The sequence below is a fragment of the Plectropomus leopardus genome, chromosome 22, assembly GCF_008729295.1.
Source record: "Plectropomus leopardus isolate mb chromosome 22, YSFRI_Pleo_2.0, whole genome shotgun sequence".
In the NCBI taxonomy this organism is placed as follows: Eukaryota; Metazoa; Chordata; class Actinopteri; order Perciformes; family Serranidae; genus Plectropomus; species Plectropomus leopardus.
In genome coordinates, this window is record NC_056484.1 from 12,847,885 (window position 1) to 12,864,300 (window position 16,416).

The 16,416-nt window shown below is 38.5% G+C and overlaps 1 protein-coding gene across 1 annotated transcript in view; it reads left to right on the forward strand.

The window, feature by feature from the left end:
- The window catches only part of ccdc146 (coiled-coil domain containing 146), a 62,199-nt gene that overhangs the window by 31,398 nt on the left and 14,385 nt on the right, over positions 1 to 16,416 (forward strand). Inside the window, exons 9-18 of the mRNA XM_042511143.1 lie at positions 317 to 544; positions 655 to 744; positions 2,791 to 2,887; positions 4,484 to 4,576; positions 6,028 to 6,195; positions 7,670 to 7,758; positions 9,765 to 9,929; positions 10,150 to 10,225; positions 11,636 to 11,784; positions 11,890 to 12,118. Of these exons, the coding sequence (XP_042367077.1) occupies positions 317 to 544; positions 655 to 744; positions 2,791 to 2,887; positions 4,484 to 4,576; positions 6,028 to 6,195; positions 7,670 to 7,758; positions 9,765 to 9,929; positions 10,150 to 10,225; positions 11,636 to 11,784; positions 11,890 to 12,118 (1,384 nt within the window). The remainder of the gene's footprint in view (positions 1 to 316; positions 545 to 654; positions 745 to 2,790; positions 2,888 to 4,483; positions 4,577 to 6,027; positions 6,196 to 7,669; positions 7,759 to 9,764; positions 9,930 to 10,149; positions 10,226 to 11,635; positions 11,785 to 11,889; positions 12,119 to 16,416) is intronic.

Genomic DNA, 16,416 nt, shown 5'->3' on the forward strand with positions numbered 1-16,416 from the left:
GTCAAGCCCCTTTATCACCAGAGAATGGTTCCACTGGTACTGCAGTCTCTTTTATGTTTATTTCAAATTCATATTTGGCTTGAAAGTGAAGCAGTGGAGCTGTCTGCATGAGCCATGTGAGCTGTGACTTGTAATTTGAAATTCACAAAGCTGAGGGGTACTGGGGGGTGTATGTAAAAGATGGATACATGCGCTGTTATTTTATAAGATATGCACTCTTACAGTGCAATTGAAGAGTAATAAACAGGCGCTCTTCTCTTGCTCTGATTACTTAACACTTGTTATTTGTCTGTTTTTAAATTTTCTGTCACATTAGAACCGCAATGAAGAAGACAGAAGCACTAAATACAGAGATTTCTGAAATGGCGCAGCAAGTAAAGGAGGTGGACAAACAAAACCACTCCCTGAGGTTAAAGAAGAAGGAGTTGAATAAAGAACTGGAGGGAGTCAGGGCCCATGTAAAGGCCAGGCAGAGGGAGTCCACACAGCTGATAAAAGAGCAGGAGGTGAACAGGGACGAGGAGGCTGAAATCATGGGGAACAGGTACAAACTTCTTATACTCACAGTCAAAAACTGACACTTCACTGAGAGTTTTAGAGTTGGATGAAGAGAGGCTTTTGTTTGTTTTCACATGTCATGTTTTTCGTCATCAGAGGTATCCTGGAAATCAAGTTGCAGAACATCATGGGTGACAGGAAGCACCTGTATGAGAGCCATTCTGTGCAGCTCAGGGAGAATAATAGGTACAGAGCGACTGTTGTCAAACTGAGCTTCATCACACATAGAAATGAGTCCCCACACATCAATATACCACAATTTCACACAATATGTAAGGGCTTTAGAAGCCTTTAACAGCCATAATTCAAACAATCCATTTCCTCCATTTTCTTGTGATAAACCGTTTTCTCAAGACAAGTTGTTTTTTACTTTTAACTTTGTTTTCTCGATAATGATATAACTAACTCAAGATCACAAAAAATTATTATTGATTAAAAATATTAGGCCTTTGCCCTTGTGTTTCACAATAGCCACCACAGTTGACATGCCATTCTGACCACTGATGGATGGCTTGAATACTCATCTAGAAAGCAAATGTCTGTTTCCTATAAGAGCAAGGTGTAAAGCAAGTTCAGCTTGTATCAGGCCTTGATTGAAGAGAAATGTGAAGCAACTATTAATATGCTGTAGTTTATCTGACATCTCTACATAGATGGTTCCTGCAATAATAACAAACAATGCAATGATAACTATAAATCCTTGGCTTTTGCCCTTTTCACACTGCATTCAGCTGCTAGCCCGGGGCTAGGAAAGCTTTCACACTAAGACACTCCTGGCACATTTCATAGTGTGGGCTAACCATGATTTAGCCAAGGGCTTACTGCAGTAGCAGTACTAGCAAATCATATTCATGTACGATAATCAACCACCCAACCCATATAAAGTAGGACTTAGACCTACTGTGTGTGTTTGTGTGACAGATAGTGAGACAGAGAGGGGTGAAAGAAGGTGGTAGGTGGACAATTGCATGCAATGCTTCTGTTAGTTACTAAGAATTTAAATGCTGTAGGTTGGGTAGCAAAGCAGTTGATGCAAAGCAGGCGCTTTACCACAGGATAATTATCCACTTGCAGTTTGTATTACCTGTTTCTCTTCCCCCGTCAGACAGCTAATTTGATAGCAGGGGTCAGTGACTGCAATGAGGACACTGGCCTAATGCAAGGCTGACCCTTGCCACCTTCTTTCAGTTCCCTCAATCAGTTTATTGGTGAAAAAAAACTAAGCATTTTAATACTGATTTGAATGTTGATTACAGTGGCAACGATGGAGGCTTCAGAGCTTTCAGGTCAGCCCTAGGAATTTTCTTGTGTTAATTTGTGTTTTTGTTGTCCAATTATACAACTACATGTTTATCATCACTTCATATTTATGTTGCAACAATGGCAACTGCTACTAACCAAAACCAGAGGTACTTAGCAAGGAATCTAACATAAAATTCTAATATGTCTGAAAACTACTTACGTGAAGGTAAAACAGATGACTTTTCTTTTAATAGATGACTTTTTTTCTTTTTCTTTTCTTTCTGTTCTCTCTCTTTTTGATGTTTTAACACCCGTCTAACATTAAGCCCTGCTAATGGCAACATTTTTATGTTGCTGCTAGCTATCAAAGAATCACTTGTCAATCTATAATATTAACATCGGTTACATATCCAACAGACATTTAGCCCAGGGCTAGTAGAAGTGCAGTGTGAATCATATAGCCCTAGGCTTAAGTTAACCATCGGTTCGCAATGTGTGTGTGAAAAGGAGCTAGGAATGTACAGTGTGAAAAGCCTTTTTACCTCATTATCTCTGAAAAACATTTGCTTTTTGGGGGGGTTCAGAAAACGATATAAACAACTTGTGATCTTGAAAAAAATTCCATAGTTATCACTAGAAAATGGAAAAGATTTGTCGGAATCTATGGCCATTGAGTGCTACGGGTCTCTCATATATAATCCATAGTCAGTCAAGGAGCTTGTGGTTTTTAATTCTATCAGCTTATTGCTGTACCTTTGAGCATGAACATCACATTTTTTTTCTGTGAATAATCAGTGTATAATTTTCAAACAGTTTGAGACATTTTACATAAATTTGGATAGTTCAGAGCATTTCTTCAATGGCTCAACACCTGCATATTTCACAGGAATCCACATATAATGAACCTGATTTTGAGTTTTGTCATTCTGTGTGGAGTCACAGCATTATAAAAAAGATAAATATTTAAAAGGTTCCTGTGTTTCTCCTCAGGCAGATGCAAGCCCTCAAGAGGATGGAGCATGCGTTGACCCTGGCCACTGAGCAGCTAGAGCACATGCTATCTATCTGCAACGAGTTGCAGGCACAGGTGACCTCCAGCATTATTGCTTTCATTGAGTATTTTAACAAAATTTGAAGCGTGTAGTGTATTCATAAGTGGTCTGGCATTTTTTAGCACCTGAAAGCTCCAGTTATTTTTCTTTGAAATGACTAAGACTTTTTGAACATGAACCCTAATTGCAGCTTGTAAATATTTATATTATACCAGGAAACCTCACAGTGTTACACAAGCACTCCTCATCTTCTGTAATATTATGCTTTTTTCTGGGTTTGGAGGAAAATTGGCTTAAAACGAGGCTGCAACACAGGTGTGGGAAAATTCTGTGTGTAAATGTCACAGTGCCAGAAATCACCACAAAAAATAGTCAATCTGTATCAAAACAGAAGCATTTTTTCATTCTCAAGCTTCCTGTAATTTTACTGATGTTCATAGTTTTTTAAAGAGAAAGACAAGAGAAGAAGAACAGAGGGAGTGTCATGGGAAATGCATCAGCACATCTCACAAGCACATTACAGTATGAAAGGAAATCACAATGACACATCAACTGACGCATTTAGGAAATATTGAAGATAGTTGTACAATATGATTCATGCTTCTCCACTAATCTGCCAATCAATAACGACTCTCACATGAACAATAAGTCATAATTAATTTGAATGTGAAGGCTGTTTAGACGAGGATTGTGGGTTTACCACAGAAATGCATCCCGTTCAACTCAAATAGGATGTGATTTATGGCTTTGATATTTACTGAAAGAATTGTTCTCAACTTTAAGCAGCCTGAGGACTAACATGGATGTAAAATAGTGATAGTATTTATAATAATAATAACTTTAATTATATTGCACCTTTTTAAAGCAGAGTTTCCAAAGTACTTGGATAAACAAAGCAAAGGCAGAAACAGGATATTCAGAAGGCCAAACACTCCTACCAAACATAAAATATGCAAAACTAAGGTAACATTAGGATAAAGTGAAAACGGAAGTAAAAAAAAAAAATAAATAAATAATGCAAGTTGTAAAATGTCCATAACACAAATAAAAAGATGAAATATGAAGAAACAAAAAGATAACTTCACATTAAGTAATGCTGTAAAGATGGGTTTTGTGCTTCATGTATGTAGAAGTAATGCAACTGTGACATTATTCCTTTAAACCTCTTAAAACTACTGAATTAGGGATTATGAATTTTTAAATATGGAGCAGTGTAGTTCACACTCAACATGAGGCCTGGTAACCCTGCAGAGAAGGGCGATCCTGGTGCCTTAAGGCATTCATTTTTCATTAGTTTCAGGGAAACAGTTTCAGTGTCACTAAATCCAGCGGCGATCACAGAGGCCTTGGGGGAAACTCTGATATATAGTATTAATTATTTTACAATTAATGTTTAATGTGGGAATGAATATGCACTGACTGAATTTGATTTGAAGTTTGTTCATTTTTTCGCTGGATCCTTATGTTCTTTCCATCCACAGTATGTGAAGCCTAATGGACAACAACCAGGGGGGCAAATTATAATACATTTTTAGAGCTTTTTACTAATATTCAGGGCTGACGTACAGCAGATGTACGATGTGCACACTGAAAATCATATTTTAACTTTACATTCTGACTTGAATTTTCAGTTAGATGCTGTTCCTAATCGAGAGGCCAGTATTCAGCAGAGGATGGAGCTTCAGAAAGAGGTGGATGCTCTCAAAGTCAGCTTTGAAATGCAGGTGGGAACACTGTGCGTGGGTGGACACAATGTCACAAGTAGCTGGAAAATGTAATGCAATTTATTGCAGTAGCCCTCTAACAAATCTGTCTTTGTGGAGCCTATATTTCATTTATTTATTTTTGGATAGCAAAATGTTGATTCAACTTCATCTTTGTTTTAATATATGTCTGTAAACTCTTATGACGTATTTGTCACTACCTTTTCTAAGTAAATGCCATTTTTATGTTAAAAGTGGAAACAGACAACCCCTCTCAGTGTTTCCAAAAGGTTTTTTGTTGATGTCACTGTCACTAAGTCAACCGGATCGCTTTCTGCATCCCAAAAACCAAGCATCTACCAACAAAACACAATATTCTAGACACTAGAAACTGAGTTTTCCTCAGTTAGTACGGTTGTTCCACCATTCCTCATTTCTGCAACTAAAAATAGTAACTGCAAAAAACTTAAAGCAATACTCTTTGGTAACTGGATAAGCAACTGATAGCTAGTAGAAACGCAGCTCAGCCTTGCTTCCATTTTTTCCTAGCGGCCTCTTGCAGTATTGCAGCAAAAAGGTCCTGTGCAGCCCAAAAAGCATTGTCTCCATTGGCCACTTTTATAGAAGAGATGTCGGTAAAGCTGTTGGCAGGACACCTCGAACTGCAAATAAGGTCAATTTTGACTCTTTCCATCATGAATTCTTGATCCATGGAGGTTTTGTATTTGTACTACTTTGCTTGAGCTCCACCCCCATGCCTGTGGGTGGAGCCAGCAGGACAAACACTACTGTTTATATTCAGTGGTCTACATACCACAGAAGTAAACAGAAGAAACTAGAAAATGTTTTGGTGTAGGCGCCAGATGAGCAATTCCACAGAACTGAATAAGCGCCACCTTGGCATCCAGCATCCAGGTATTATAGTACATCTATGACCAGGAAAAGCAAAAGTGCTACTCTCTTTCTGTTTAGGTTGCGCAATTGTTGACCCACTTCCTTTGCCCCACAAATCAGGCCTCCATTTTCCCAGGAGATCGTACCTGTCGGAAGGCAGAATTGCACAGTGAACGTGAGGTTTATAGGGAACCAGTCTAAATGCTGATGGTGTCATTATTACATTGTGTAATCCACATTTACTTAAGAATGATAAGTTAAAGCAAAAACTTGGCTATTTCCACTTTATGTTCTTTTGATATATTTCATTTTTCAGCCTCTTTATCTTAAGAATTAGGCAAAATGAGATTTCCATTGCATTTTTATCTCATCCAATGTCATGTAGTTAGACAAAACTTAAATAATCCCTTTGGGGAAAAGTCTGAAGTTCACACTGAAAAGTTTCAATATCCATCTTTCTTGTACTGAGGGAGTTTGAGTCTACTTTCCTGTCCCATTCTGCTGTCAGTAACCATTCAATTGCAGTCAGATTGTGAGATTTTCCAACTGAAAACGACACTAAATGTGTTCCCAACCAGCTATCAGTAGCTGAGGAGGAGAGCCAGAAGATGCAGCAGTATGGGATGATTCAAGAGCTGCTGGGGGAGTCTAACAGCCTCCGGGAAGAACTCCATAACCTCAGGTGTCTGACACAGATCAAAGTGGAGGAGAGAGGCCAAAAGCACCGTGAACTGCTTCGGGCTGAGGTGCAACACAAACACACAAATGCATGCAAACACATATAAAGATGCATTAAAAAATAGGTTTTGATTACATTATTAGTGCGTTTAATAATGTTTATGGACATAGACATGAATATTTCACTCACAAACATGCTAAAAACATCAGAAAGGAATCTTAGAGAATGTTTATATTTTAGGCACTTTTGTGTTTGACAGAAGAGCAACCAAAAATGACAAAAACACAATCTCAAAGAGTGCAGGGCTTTACTGCCCTAACAATATTACTGTCACCACAATGTGATAGTTTCAGAATCATTTGAAAATATATAGAGAGCGGAGACAATTTTAGTCCGGGTAAATTGAAGATGGAGTATACGAGGGACATTTTTTGGCAGAAATTACTTTTATAAATGGTTTTGGGTTCGCTTTTCATGTTGGCGCCATGCAATTCTTCCTGTCTACTGAAATCAAAAGAAGCTGCCTCTCTAATACAGCATCACTTGTGAATACAGACTCAAGGAGTCTACTTCCTTATTACTAAGTAATGACAGTGACTGCATTTACAAAATATTCCAGTTTTTTGCCTGTATTTTCAAAAAGAAAATATTCCTTCTAGACTGTTAATATGGCGAATACAAATTCCACTAATTACCATTTATATGTAGCTATGTATATTCTGATTAACATGCCCTAACATGTTGTTTATCAGGTTTAATTGTAAAAAAAAAAAAAAATGAAACCGCTGCATTAGAATTTAATTTAAACCAGCGGCAGGGTTGTGTGAGTCTTCCTCTTTCGTTCCTTCAACCATCCTATTGAAAAAAATGGCACTGCAATTTGCACATTCAAAAACCTGTTTCTCAAAGTTTTTCATAATATTTAACAAGAGGTGTGTTTCTCCCTCCAATATCAGAAATATGGGCTTTGGGTCTCTGCCCCACATCCACAGCTAACTGTTGGTGACTAGTATTTTTGTAAACCCACAAAGCTGTCTGAAAAAGGCAAGAGGTGGGATGTCACAAAGTGCAGTACACCCCAATTTAGCTAAATATTCCAAATATGCTACATAGTGTATATGTTCAATGAATCCTCTTAAAACCCTAATAATACCAGCTAATTTGGAATATTGGATTGGTGTTTGCTGTTTACATGTCATGTGTAAAATTTAAAATATTTCCATATTTGGAATAATAGTGGGATATATGTGTGCACATAAACGTAGTCCAAAATGAATCAACAAATTCAAAAATCTGTATGCTAAACCAGAACTGCTAGATCAGCTTGTTCATTTATTGTGTCTTTCTTTATGTACTCAAAGTGTCAGAACAAAATATGCTACAACACTGAAAAATGTTCACCCACAAATCTGATTTGAAGGTTGATGTTTGTGAGCGCGTGTGCGCACACACACACACACACACACACACTCACACACACACACACACACACACACAGAAGTGATGATACTGTAGTTTTACCTGTGTAACTCCATCCACAGCAGCTGAACCAGCACATCCAGCGTGAGCTGCGAGAAAAAGACCTGATCATCACAGACCACAACAAGCTGAACACTACGCTGCAGCGCAGGTGTCACTCCTGTTTTCTCTTCTTTCTTTCTTGTCAGTCACCTTTCAATAAGCATGAAGGTGTGTGTGTGGTGATAAAGAGGATTTTGGTTATGAAGACACTACTAAGCTGTTAACAGTGTGTATTAGGGGAAGCATAATTACCTCTGTCACTGTCTTCATGTTTTCAGTCTGTCTCTCAGTGTTAGTCCCTCTCTTTTACTTTCTGTTTGCATTATGTGGGGATTAAGATTTCATTGCACAATTTAGCATCTTTTAGTAAATACAGATTGCTTTTTGCATTCTATGCTGCAGCAGGAGTGGTGTTCCAGCATCCAGGGTCAAGTAGTACCTGAACAGTATATCCATGGCCTTAGCTTAAGATTAGTGCAGACTGCAAATTTAAATTCCTGTACACACAGTCTATTGATGTGACTGATAATTGAATCCCTGGTTGTTTGTTTGGCTCCTCTGATCTGTGTAACAGCTGGGATCACAATTAATTCAGACATCTGCACATGTTGTCGGGGTAGAGAACCCTAACTTACTAATTGGTCATACTTGAGTGTTCAGACACGGACTAATGCATCTGGCACCACCCAGTAAAACAGCAGATCGTCTCTACATTCAATTAGTTCACAACCACAGACTGAAAACTGATGCAAATCCGCCCCGAAAACTGCATCTAGTTGAGCGAAAACGGGGCAGGATGATGATTACATGTTGTGTATCCTCTCTGTAATTGTAATATGAAAACAGTTCCCACATTTAGCAGTCACGGTTCACAGCTCACATGTCTTACATGAATGGTAAATTGAAATTTAATGAAATGTCACACTGCATCAGACTTTAGTTCTGTCAAAACAATTACTTGATTCACTGATCATTCATGATTAATATGAATCTTTCCTGTGTTTAGCATACTTTAGTTCACATTTTAACATGTTGATATTAAGTGATATTAAGATGATGCCATGATGATTCTGGCAAAAACAGTTTTGTCAATATTGCCACACTTTATTTCAAGCATACCTAGACCTAAAGCCAATAAAGGCAGGCACAGATGCATAAATCTCTATAGATTCACATCAAAAACTGTGTGTACATCCAAAGTCAGAAATGTGCACACACATTCAATTTATCAGATTTATAAAGCCAAGCGTGTGCCTGATTCTGTCTTATGAATTTCAATCACATTGAATGGGGGGCACGAGCATGAGCATTTTCACACCCACAGTTTGCCATAAATGGATGTTCTGAACATCCGTAAACATCCATTTGCATATCAATACTTGTGCCCCTCCACCACCCATTGGTGGTGTCAATGAAAAATACAGAAAAAAAGGTACTGTTTCACTGACTGGGTTGCATCGGTGAGGTTTTTAGTGTTCCAGAACAGCCTTCATTACGCACAAATGTGGCTATTTGCAGCGTGCCACTAATTCATCACATTTCTGCAAACCGTCATCATGGCAAAATCTCAGTCATTGTTATTAGACATCAAAAGGATGATCGGTTCATTCATAGCACTCATGTTAAAACAGACTTTGTAAAATGCTTTGTAATTCAGGATAAAATTAAACAGTCATTAATATGAGGATGATGGCTCAAATGCAATTAAAATTGATTAAGTTTGTCTCTCAAATAATTTAAAATAAAATTTGTTAATGTGGCTTTGATTGACAAGCTGTGTGACCTGAAATAATAACGCTATCAGTGAAACTGGCGAACATCCTAAAAATGATTATCCATCTCTCAGCTTATATTCAGTCTCCTACATATCATATCACCCACAGCTGTCTCAGCTAGTGTGTACGCCTCCTCTAAAGTAAGCTTGATGACGATGCAAAAGCTGTTAAACAAAGAGGATTAAGTCATTATGTTGTTCAGTTACCACCGTAAATGCAAATTATCAAAAGAACAGATAACTTTAAATTATATAATGCCAAAAACCTGCTCTGGTAGTAGCCCAGTATTGTAATGCAGATCAAGAATAGGCTCATTGCTAATCAGTGTTTTCCTCTTTAGAGTTTCACAGTACTGTAAGCTGTGCAACATGATTACGGAAGAGAAAAACAAGTACATCAAACTGAAGCAGATTGCCTCACAGACAATCACGGAGCTGACGGAGCAGCTTAAGGTGCTGGAAAATGAGACAGAGATCCAAAGAACCATCGTCATCAATAAAGACCGGTGTGTACATGTGTTTTTAGAGAGAGGCTAGAGGTCTGTCTGTATGTATGACATGTTGGAACAGAAAATTATACATACCAGTGCAGTAAAGAAGGCACAGACATCCTGTTTGGTTTGTCAGTGACGCTAAATCTGCATTGTGTATAATATTTCTTTTATTTTTCTTTGTGTGTGTGTGCGTCTGTGTGTGTGTGTGTGTGTGTGTGTGTGTCCCTTCCAGATCAGTCACAAAGGCTCGTATATCGATCTCCAATAGCATGAAAATGAGGGACAAACTGCGAAATGACATCTCTAAGGTCTAGACTCAGACACACGCACACACTAACACAGAGATGAGGCCAGTCAAAACACTGTGGGAAACTTACAGTGGGTCTTCCTTGCCTAAAGCTAGTATCACAGATTTAGCAGTTTAAATAAACAGATTAAATATGTTAATAAGAATAACATGGTTCAGTGGACCCAGGGTTAAACAGAGATAGAGAGTTAGAGCTGTTGTTTTAAATGAGCTCAACTCTGTGGCTGTCCAAAACAAGGTTTAAGGGCCCCTCTAGAAATCTTTAGGAGGCAATCCCGTGTCCAGTTTCCCTGGTGTTTATCTTTGTGTTTCATAAGACTCTTAAACAGCTCGCCACACACAGTTTACTGTTTATAACAGTTTGTGTTGTCCATTGTAGAAGTTTCCTCTTAGTTGTTTAAAGTCATTGTCTAGCACTATCAAGTGGAGGCATAAACCCAGCAAACATTGAGACCTTGAATGACCATTATTTGAACCTTCAATCAGTTATACTTCGAGGAGACTACTGTGTTATATCCATTCATCTAACAAAACTGTCTATCCTTGAGGGTTTTTTGGTCTTTTTACATCAACCTTACTTTCTTTCAAAAAAGCCCTAAAGGTTACTTCTCCCATTTGTGATTAAAGACAGCTTAGATAAAGACGTTTGGCTCTTACAAACAGCACAGGCTTAAAATGGTTAGACAAGAATATACTTTACAAGGAGATATATATAAATTGCTCAAATGGCTTTTTTATATTTAAAAAATGTGTGTTGAGTATCATTAGTCTTGGATCTAATCAAAGGGTGGCCGTCTGATCACAACCAAAATAATACATTGTTCATAAAATGTCACTGGAATTAAAAAAAAACACAAAGATAATGTATATTTGTGGGTTTTTTGGGGTTTTTTTTTAGAATAATTTGATCAGTATTTCCTGGTTTGGAAGACAGGGTCTGATTGGGCCACCACCAAAGCTAAACAAATGTATGAGTGGTGGTATTTGGTTTGTGCATCTGCATTCATATGAACTGGTTTTCTGTCAAATATGCGCAGTGAAAGTTTGGCCAATCAGAATTGAAAGTATCCCTACATCAATACAAAGTGCTATGACGGTGTATTAGAGTTATTAAATGTCTGTTTTGGGTTAGATATGTGACTTCATTACTGTTTCCCCAAGTTTTTCTCTTGTTTTTCTCATAATTTTACCATTTTAATCTAAGAGAATATCAGAGTTTTTATCTCAAAGATTTACAATTTAAATCTTGGAAATTCTGAGGGTTTTTTTTCTCAAAATATTATCCCAGAGGTACAGTTTTTTCATTTATTTGGGTTTTTTTTTTTTACTTACAATGCCCTTATACGCCATCATAAAGAGACCTCTTTGGGGTCTGAAAAATTCATCACATTCTTCTTATAATATCTTCCAGGTTGCCTGGAAGCACCGTCAGATCACTCAGGAGTATGAGGACAACAAACTAGAGTTGATGAAACTCTCAAAAATGATGAACCTCCAGGAGCAGGCCCTCCTTGAAATAAACAAGAATCATGAAACCACCATCCAGCGCCGCAATTCTCTGTAGGCTCATAATTTTAAAAAAGTGAATTAAAGTAGAGGATCTAAACTACATATGTCAAATAATGTTTTGTTTTGTTAATGTTTTGGTCCGTGTGTCACCTACAGTGGCATTCAGCTCCTGGAGCACGAGGAGGTGTTATTCAACTACTATGACAAGGTGAACATCCAGGAGGCAGCCATTTCTAAGGGCAACATGACACTGGAGACCCTGGAGAAGGAGATCAGAGATTTACAATTAGATATTAATGAGGAGAAGAGACAAATAGACCTTAAGAAGAAGGAGGTTCCCCTTAAGAAGAAGTTGGAGGAAGAGATCACCATGCTGCAGATAGAGGTAGGAACACCTACACACTCATACAGACATTAGCACTTACAGAGCCCAAAACTACACAAAATCGTTTCCTAATAATAATAATAACACACCAGTTCTCAGTCTGCAGTTCCAAGCTGATAGAACATAACAAAAAAGTAATTCCACTAAACTTTTGGAACTGCAAACTAATTACCCGAAAAAGTTGTGTAGGTGGAGAGATGTGTGTATAAGATGGTTGAGAATAGATGTTCATAGAAATCATTCATTAAAATCTCCTCTGTTTTGTGAACAGTGATGACAGTGTCCCACTGACAGTCTCCTAACACCCACATCTCCTTTGTCTGAGTCTTCTCTTATTCTTTGCCAACAGTAACGAAAACACTTTTGTTTTTTTTTAAATGTCTTTGATACACCAGTGTCTGCTGTGAATAGAGCCTGCTGTATAGTTACTTTTGTTATGGCAAAGGTGCACTGTGGCACGGAACAGACGATAACATCGCCTCACGTCACCTGTGTTTCACCTGAACACACTGCAAAGACAGACAGGATGGATTCTAGATGTTAGTTGGGCAGTTAGCACATTAATAACACAACCCAATGTGAAAGAACAAATTATATTTACCATGCACAAGCAAATAATAGCGCAAACCATTTCAAACTGTTTCTGCTAAAAAGCTCAATGGTTAAAAAAAACCTTTCCTCATATCACAAGTTTGTTTGAATTTCATGTTTTTTGACTTTGTTTGCTTTTCTTACTTCTGTTTCTATTCTCATGCACTGAGTTGAACTGCCAGTGACATTGATTTTACAAGGACTCGCCGAGTCCAACGGCGATTCAACATGCTGAGTCTGCTTAAAGGCAACTAGTGGCAACTGTGTGGGACACACTGCCAAAACCAGGGTGACAGATGTACCCCGACAGCCCAACACTGACCAGTGCTCACATTTGGCTTGGTGTGTCAGGGCCCTTAGCCTCCCCAAGATAATTGTTTTGAATTAGCATTTCACATAGTAACGTGTGTTGTTGATTTCTACAGAGACAGTTTACAACGCATTATACTTTAAAAACCACGCCCACCAGCAGAGGAAACATTTGTTATCTCAGTATACAACTAAGGGCTGAAACACCAGCAAAGCCCCTGCAACCACAACCACATAGCAGCACACATAGCAGCTTTAAGGCATTTTTCTGTTGTTGGCTAGCAGACTGAGAGACAAGGAGGCACCTTTATGCAATACAAAATAAATGGAGAGATGAATTGTTTTACCCAACCGATGTGGGCAGACGGACCCCTACATTTTGTCCAAAGTACATTTGCTCATTTATTCACTAATTTGTGCAGATTTTGCCTTCAGTATTCTCATGTCCATATTTCCCAAGTCTCTAATCAAAATTCCACTACCTCATGATGTGGCCCGGCATTGGATTCAAAATCTGGAAGCAGTTAAGGCTTGTCAATTAGTTCCACCGAACTAGTGTGATCAGATGATAATTCTACTGGAAAGACAGTTTTTTTGTGTTTCTTGGAATCTTCTGGTAAATTGGTGAGTGTGTTTATATGCAAGAGACTTGATCCAACAGTGCTGCAGGCCATTGTCCAGCTACATGTGGGTGTGTCTGTTCCACCTTGTAGAAAGCAATTTTAACATTTATGTGATTTATGTGATGTCAACAGAGAGTCCTCATAGGATCTCAGGAAGTAGATGATTGAGTGTGTAAAATAAGTTGTATGTGTCTCGGGTATTGTGGACTATTGTTTAAACTGTGCGTGTACCTTTGTAAAGTTTTAGGGGAACTCCAAAAAGAAAAGCAAACAGGAGACAATACTTGCAAACATGCAGATATGTGAATGTTCACCACTAATGAGCAGATCTGTTTTGAAATACTTTCAAAGATTCCCCTTATAATGAGACTTGTGAACTGCTGTATTAAAGTTACTGTGTTGGATGGCTTTATTTTAATATAATGAACGGACTCAGTGTTCACATTCTACTCTGCTGACAGTGAATATCAGCAAAAGTATTTTATTTTCGACTGTTTTCCGGATTAATGTTATTCATCTGTCTCTGCAGAGTCTCTCAACTTTCCAAAGAAACTGTTGTGAGCATGCACAGATAGCCCATCTCTCTTAGACAAAGACTTTTTTAAAAACAACACTGTAAGAATAGTTTTTCCTCAGTTCATACAACATTACTGTCTGTGTCAGAGCTGTTTTTGATCACTCATTGAAAGAGGTCATATCACGGCCTTGTTTTCAGAGCTGATCCTCTCACTTCATTTTGTTGAGGTGAACTGACTGCGTTCGAACGCTCTCAGAAGTTTGAACAGAGACAGTAACAGTACTTTTGCTCAATAAACTCCACAGACAGGCTTGCAGAAAGCAGATCAAGATCCAAACCAAGAGGGACAAACCCAAACAACCAAACGCTGCACAAGTTTCACTGAGACCCACATGAATAAATAACATAAAAACACAAACATATTCAAACAACTTTGCAATACATCGAGACTGACAGTCGCATAGAAGGAGAGAGATTTTAGAGAGACGCACACACACGCGCTGGGTTTCGCTGCCAGTGGCTGCGTCGTGGGATTGGGTGTGTTGTTGCTCTGGATCAGAGTGACTGGTTTTAACTTGCTGCTGGACCAGACTTCTCTCATCTGAGTCTTGTGCTCTTTTGGATGAACGCAGCGTTGGAACAGACTTCACCATGTGCTGCTTTTTTGAAAAAATCCCCTTTCCCTTTTCTCCATCTGTTTACTCCTTCTGCTGTTTATCGTTTGCAACAACAGGCCTTGTCGGTGCCATCCTTTTTCTTTCACTCTTATATTCTATTGTTGCTTTCATCGGAAGTTTCTTCACTCTTGTGCTACAATCCTTACTTTCATTGTTCCCTTGAGGCGGTCTCGGGCTTTTTGTTTCCTTGGAAGTAACTGCGTATTCTACTAGAAAGTCCCATCCAATCTCACCTCCCTTTTCACATATGTTTTCCTCTCCCTTTTTTGTGACTGACCTTGCATTTGGCTGTAGAGGCAGTACATTCCTACTGTCTGTCCTATTTAGCCTGTTTTGTCTGCCCTTTTAGCCAGTCATTGTCATCCATAGAGCCATGTCGCTCGCGTGGCTCTATAGATGACAATGACTGGCTGTCACTTGGTCACTCCATCACTTTGCTCTGACTTAAATATCTCAACAGCTATTGGATGGATTGCCATTAAACTTTGTGCAGACATTCATGATCCCTAGAGGATTAATCCTATTGACTTTGGCAAACCCCTGATTTCTCCTCTAGTACCACCGTGAGGTTGACATTCGTGGTTTTTAGGAAAATATCCATAGAAATAGAATGAGCAGATAGGACATTGAACTGCTTGCCATGATGATTTGACTAGTTCAAAAGGAAACAGTGATTGTTATTTGTTGTTATGGTGGGGCTGTAAAGTTTTTCATAATTACTATTTTCAGCACTCAGTTTTGAAGCACCCTACACACTAAAAGCTCATTTATGCAGAAGGTTAGATACGGAGGAGACAGATGGAGCCTTCTGTCTGTAAGCAAGATACAACTGTAGGAGATGATAAAGATAATATAACTAATGTCAGAATGGAAGAAATCTGCAATATAAAATGATATTTAGTGAATGTAGTGAAAAGAATTATCTGTCCTCATGTTGGGATGTGTATGACTGCACAGACCACCATCTTCTACAAAACTGCCTTCGTTAGAAGGTTCAATATCATGACCTCCTCCACCATCACTTCAGTTGTAGTATGAGGGCAATGATGTTTACTGCATTTGAAACAGACATTTATTTTTGTACGTGAAGGAAGTATAAATGAGCCTAGAGCTACAGTTTTCCCTTTGCCTGTCTCATGTCAATGCTCATAAAGTAATCTGGGCCTATAATCACATTAATAATTATCAAGATCTGTTTAGGGCTGCCCATTCTGTTGCTGTAATTCTGAGTGGGATACAGCCCTACATCTGTGTGTCCTGGTGTGTTACCCAGCCAAATTAACACTCAACTGAGTTCTCACTGACATCTTACAGTAAAGAAATGGATAACTTAGCCAAACACCACAAAGATTTTGGGTTTCTTACTTGCCAAGAGAAATATGAAGCAATTAAATCCAGCAGTCTGCAATTCCCTCCTAGCAGCCAGGCGACTGAGATAGGGCACAAAAGATGCCTCCTCATGCTTTGACTCCAGTTTGCGCATTTAGTTGTCAATGCAAAAGTATTTCTCAGTAAATTTGCGACTTGCCGCAACTCGCTTTGTTTATACAGAAGTTACCTTGCTACAACAATTGCAATGGC